At 44.9% G+C, this 6,289-nt stretch overlaps 1 protein-coding gene across 1 annotated transcript; it reads right to left on the minus strand.

Moving 5' to 3' along the window:
• Positions 1–618: 618 nt before the first annotated feature.
• On the minus strand, positions 619–4,051 carry LOC114429883 (mitochondrial ubiquitin ligase activator of nfkb 1-A-like). The gene is made up of 6 exons (XM_028398494.1): positions 4,014–4,051; positions 3,441–3,519; positions 1,727–1,886; positions 1,349–1,436; positions 913–1,268; positions 619–798 (listed from the first exon to the last, which is right to left on the minus strand). Exons 3-6 carry the CDS (start codon positions 1,847–1,849, stop codon positions 619–621), a joined length of 747 nt encoding a protein of 248 aa, XP_028254295.1. The 5' UTR covers positions 1,850–1,886; positions 3,441–3,519; positions 4,014–4,051.
• Between the last annotated feature and the right edge of the window lie 2,238 nt (positions 4,052–6,289).

A 6,289-nucleotide genomic window follows, 5' to 3' on the forward strand; every position in this document is an offset into this window, starting at 1 on the left:
GTTATTGTGTGGAGGTATCCAGGGGAGTTAGGATAACCAAAAGCGATGTGTTATCTTCATCATTTTATACGTTTAATGAGTTGGTTGGATTCTTGGTTTTAGAGCATCCCCCTATATTGTGTTCTGTTCTTTTCAGACTGCCTGTAAACAGTTAGAAGGTGGAATTTCTCTTTTTAAATGAATGGAGTAGCAAACGGTAACAAGTGAAACATCCTCATTAAGAGAGATACTTTACTGACACAGAACATCATGGCCAGATATTTACAGTACAATTGGAGGCAAGGCAAGCTTTATTTATATAGCACCATTCATACACAAGGCAATTCAGAGTGCTTTACATAAGATAAAATCACAGAATAAAACATTTTAAAACACTCAATTAAGAAGGAAATTAAAATCATAAAAAGAATAAAATCATAACATCAAATGTTGTGACAGAGCTTGGTAGCAGGTGTAGCAGCAGCATGTCCACAGTTCCACAGTATACGGTTACATGGCTGAGAGAGGCAGATGACAGATGTTCTCCTGATTATTTTCCCCATCTTCAACAGGATTCCCTCCTTTCGTTGTCACGCTGCCAGCGAAGCTTTCCGTGTTGTTAGAGTGCCGCTGCACCGGCTAAAGCAAATATAACAGCAAACGCTTCCACGCTTTGGTCGCAGCGCTGTATTGTTTTCGTAAAGTGTCATAGTCTGCCATGCTCAGAAAGTACTTAGATCCATCAGAAGGGGGTCTAAGATTCAGGGTGCCATCTGGGTCCAGCGTCAGCTGGCCTACACCAGTAACACGTGTGCCCACCTGAAAAAAGGTGCATATTTTCATAATGTATTGTTACTATGTAAATTATTAGTGATAAGCAACAGACATTTTGTTGTGAATTAACTATTAAAATAACGAGCATTGGTAACTGACTCTAAGCATTTCCTCGGTCTCCAGTCGACTGTAGGACTTCACCCCGCTGAAATACCATCCAAGAACACTGAATCCATGGCTGACCTGGAGAAACCTCTTGTACAACATCTCCATGTTCAGTCCAGAGGCCTTCAGTGGACAATGGACTTGGACTGCAGTCCCATCCGAACCCCTTAATACGAAGGGCACCGATGTCACTTGTTTGTGCAAGACTGGCTTATCATGACTCTTGAAAAGAGCAGAGTAAAGGCTGCTCAATCCCAGCCTGGGCTCTGTGACTTCCACTTTGTGCACCACACCAACAATGTCTTCATGACACTGACTCCTCAGTGGCTCGCCTACAGGCTCCACAACACCTACAATATATACACAAACATACAGTATGAAGTGGAAATACATAATCATCACTTGTTTGTATTGATCCAGTTCTGGTTACCTTCAACAACAGCATACTGCAGACGTGCTCCTGGTGTAACCTCCAAAGTGTCTTTAAGGTTTCCATCTATGTTGATGTGGGAGGCATTCTGAATATGACACACACATAGTCAGATGGCACATGGAGGTTTTACAAACTTGCACATTACACTGCATGACCATCACCAACAACATGTTAAAGGGCTGCAAAGGATTTTAGTTAAACAAGTAGGAGAGCTTTTCTCAAGCATTTTTGCATGGTGTACTTCTTTGTCAGAGACTAGTGAGCTGTCAGCATGCACTGAATGCAACAGTCCCTCTGTAAGTATTAGCAGTCAGAACCGCAATTCACTTTGCAGACTACTGCTATATAATGTTAATGAAATACATTCTTACTCACATCAAGCTCATCTGCTGTCTTCTTCTTCTTTCTATACATATAGTAGCAAAGGCCTGAAACAGCCAAGCTGGCCCCAAGACACAGTGCCTCTGTCAGTGAAAAACCGAGACAGAATTTCGCCATTTCCTCTGGATGCCCTGTCACGGTCCTAAGAGCAATCCTGCACAAACATAAAACATGTAAGAGGACTGTGAGATGCATCTTCCTGCATCTTAGCCATGTACTCAACTCCGAACCAACAGCAGGTGGAAATTAAAGCTGCAAGCAGCATTGCGGGCCCTCGCGCACCTTGCGACCCGCAGGGCCATTGCAGTTTCCTGTCCTATGCTCTTCTCTCCTCTCATTTCCAGAGACGTAGAACAAAAACATGTTTAAAAGAGAAATTTCCTGCTGGGAGGTGGCGCTATGACCGTGTCATCATATTAGCATATATATCTGTTCAGACTCGGGTCCATAGCAGTACTGTAAGATTTTGTCCACATTGCATGAAGTATGTTGGAGGTATGGCAGAAAATACTGTGTTTCTTTGTATTGGCAAATGGTCAACTTTGAGGCCACGCCCCCGCCACACCGTAACTCTTTTGTAAGAGTTTTGGAATGCGTCTGTTCCCTATGGTGTCCTGAGTGGACACAGTGAATTTCAGCCCAATTGGATGAAGTATGCGAGGCGTGAAAAGTTTTGTAGCAGGGTGACAAATAGGCAAAAAATGGCCACAAAAGTCAAAATGGCGGACTTCCTGTTGGGTAGTAATCCCTAAGGTTTCAATAGGGCTCTTGCACCATTCGGTGCTCGGGCCCTAACTATTACTGAGTGGTTACATGTTATTTCCTTAACAATCAGCCCTAAACTAAACTCACTTTAACAATAACTTGTAAACTTGGCCACACTTGTTGTTACTTGACACACTGTCTGTGTTAAAAGTCCAGTTAAATGAGAATCCGTATCCTGTCGGTCTACCCCAAAGTGGCATTTGGCCTGCCTCGCTTGATGAAGTGGCATGTGGCGATCTCAAAGTGCCATGTCTGACTGTGTTAGTGGCATGTGGCGATCTGTGGCTCACATGCCAGCTTCTGGGGATGTTTTGGTGCCATTTAATGCCTGTTTTGGACTTCATCAGTAGGACAGCCTGCTCTAGCACCATGTGTCACTCATATATTATAATATATGAATGTATGGATCTTCCAGGGGTTCGTACAGCTCTGTGGCTCATATACCTGTTTTTAGCAGAATGCCACTGTCTGTGTCTGTCAGCGGAAGACAAGGAGCTGCACATAGCTAAACAGCAGCAGTATATATAGCGGCTTCCTCAAAGCTCCAAAGTCCCAGATGAGAGGAGAGATGGGCCCTGCCTCTCTGTATGAGGCGCTGTAGCCTAATGTGAAATGAGGCCTTCTGCCTCTTGATGAGGTTTGATATAGTACATGGACATGGGATAAAACGCTGCATTGGGGAGATGAAAACATAAACCAAAAGAATAACCCGGTGATGAACGTGCAAAGGTGTGCGCTATGGTTACGGTATGATGTGCTGCGTTATGTTACGACACGCTGCGGTCAACAAAAACTGTGGCCACCCAGCTTCTTCTCTCCTCCTAACACCTGTGACGGTGAGTGAGTGCCCCTTTAATAGAATCCGGTTGTCACCACCTACACCACGTGACGCAAATATTCCCCATCACCATGACAACCATACGACAAACAACAAATTACTCACTATATGTCTGCTCCAGTCTTCCTTCTAAGACTCTGACGACAGTCCGCTCGTCTCAACAGGTTTATTGGAAAGTGTGAAACTGAAAACAAACACATACAACGAATTACCAACAGTCAATATGCATTTATGAACTAAAACTGAATTCAGTATTATTAATACGTTGTATGTCTAAATATAAATGGTTGATGAGAGTTTGACTCCTGCAAGATTAAGTAAATTCAATACAAATGTTTTAGACGTGTGTGTTAAATGCAGGGCAGAGAATTGTTGCAGTTTGCACCAAGATGAAAGAATTTTGGACAGAAATTGTAGAAATAATGCAGGAAATCCTACAAATCAACATTGAACTAGAACTTACATGTTTTTATCTTAGGCATCCCTCCCAATAGATACAAGATAAAACACAGAGAGCAATTTGTTGATTTAAGTTTGTTACAAGCAACAAAGGTCCTACCAGCGGCTAGCGCCCTCTACAGTCGAAGACCACAACAGTCAAAGAAGCACTCGATCAAATGTAAAAAAATGTCAACACAAGCACAAAACCACACCATAAAGTCACAACAAAGTACTCACTATATGTCTGCTTCTGTCCTGTAACTACTGAACAACTACACAACAAAAAGCTGAGTGACACGTACCTTTGAACCGCTCTCTGTCTCCATGGTAACATGACGCTTTAGATGAGCAGCTGGGACTCTTAAATAACCACGTCATAGAATGCAGTGAGCATCTGTTTCTAAATAAATTATATAAATAAAGCTGCCTTTTTATAACAAAACAGCTGCACTGCCACCATCTATGGCTCCTACAGTATATATGACTGCTGTTAGCCGTTCCTGTCCTGATCCAGACTGTTGTCGGCAACACAGGGGAGAGCGGTCTCCAGGGCAGCATTGCTTGCTGTTAAAAGGCTCTATCAGCATAGTGTAAACTTTTATCTAGGTTTCTGGGTAAGACCATTGATCATGTTTTCTGAAACCCAGAAAATATGTTATTGTGTGGAGGTATCCAGGGGAGTTAGGATAACCAAAAGCGATGTGTTATCTTCATCATTTTATACGTTTAATGAGTTGGTTGGATTCTTGGTTTTAGAGCATCCCCCTATATTGTGTTCTGTTCTTTTCAGACTGCCTGTAAACAGTTAGAAGGTGGAATTTCTCTTTTTAAATGAATGGAGTAGCAAACGGTAACAAGTGAAACATAGCTTCCGGCGCGGCCTCGCGGTAGCAGCCAGCCAGAGAAGCTCCGCACACCGCGGGTGTATTAAGTTGTTTTTCGTAATTTATTCCTACTCTACACACTCTACTTCGTACTAAATCGAAGTATAAGCGGTCAGGCACTGCAATAATGCGTCTTTTTCGGACTTTCTTCGTGGTCTTCGTCGCTTTTGGAGCACTTTTATCATGCCGCGTCTCGGCCGTGACGGAAACACGCCAGGGCTCCATTGTTTACACCAGGGATCAGCTGATGAGTCTCCAGCACAGCGGGATGTATGGCCAGCGACACGAAATCCCCAAAGAACTAAGAAGGAAACAACGCGGAAGCAGAGGGGGCAAAAGAAGACAGCTGAGGAAAAGAAGATACAAGCCGTATCTTCCTTCTATCGTCATGGGTAATGTTAGATCACTGGGTAAGATGGAAGAGTTAACATCTCGCACAAAGAGCGAGTGTGTGTTTCGTGAGGCGTCTGTAATGTGCTTTACAGAGACGTGGCTGCACGCAAACATACCGGACTCTACCGTGAGTTTAGCCGGCTTTCAGTTGGTACGGGCGGACAGGAACTGCACCGAGGGCGGCAGGAAGAAAGGAGGGGGACTGGCGCTCTACGTGAACAACCGGTGGTGCAGCCCGGGACACGTTACGGTAAAGGAGCGTGTGTGCAGCCCGGACATTGAACTGCTAGCGGTGAGTCTACGTCCGTATTATTTGCCCAGAGAGTTCTCTCACGCCATTGTACTCGTTGTTTACATCGCTCCCTCGGCTGAGGCGTCGCGGGCTACTGACGTCATCAGCTCTGTGACCGCGAGGCTTCAGACCCAGCACCCTAATGCCTTCATAGCGATTTCTGGCGATTTTAACCATGTTAATCTGAAATCAACTCTGCCCACTTTCAAGCAGTTTGTGGACTGTAAAACAAGAGAAAATAAAACTCTAGATTTACTGTATGCTAATGTTAAAGAGGCATACAGCTCCATAGCTCTCCCTCCCTTGGGCAGATCAGACCATAGCCTAGTCCACCTCAAACCCCAGTATATACCAGCAGTACAGCGGCAGCCGGTGACCACCAAAACTGTACGGAGGTGGACACCGGAAGCCCTGGAGACCCTGCAGGGATGTTTTGAGGTGACTGACTGGGATGTGTTCTGTGACACCCACGGTGAGGATGTAGACACACTCACAGACTGTATCACAGAATATGTTAATTTTTGTACAGATTCTCTAATCCCCACCAGGTCAATACGCTGCTTTCCAAACAATAAACCATGGGTGACAAAGGACATCAAGGCATCACTCAACAGAAAGAAGACAGCCTTCTTGAGTGGAGACAGAGAGGAGATGAGGAGGGCCCAGGCAGAGGTGAGGGAGAAGATTGGAGAGGGCAAGGAGAGCTACAGGAGGAAGCTGGAGAGCCAACTTGCCCGGAACAACTTGAGGGAGGTATGGAGTGGCATGCGAACCATCACCGGCCACAATAGGATCTCCGACCAGCTGATGGATGGAGATCTGCAGGAGGCCAACCAGCTGAACCTGTTTTTCAACAGGTTTGATAGTCCACTCCCTGACCACCCTCCCCCTCCCCCTCCCTGTGATGCACCATTAACACCTGTCTATAACAACAATGTACCTCC

This window comes from Parambassis ranga, unplaced genomic scaffold, assembly GCF_900634625.1.
Source record: "Parambassis ranga unplaced genomic scaffold, fParRan2.1 scaffold_21_arrow_ctg1, whole genome shotgun sequence".
NCBI lineage: Eukaryota > Metazoa > Chordata > Actinopteri > Ambassidae > Parambassis > Parambassis ranga.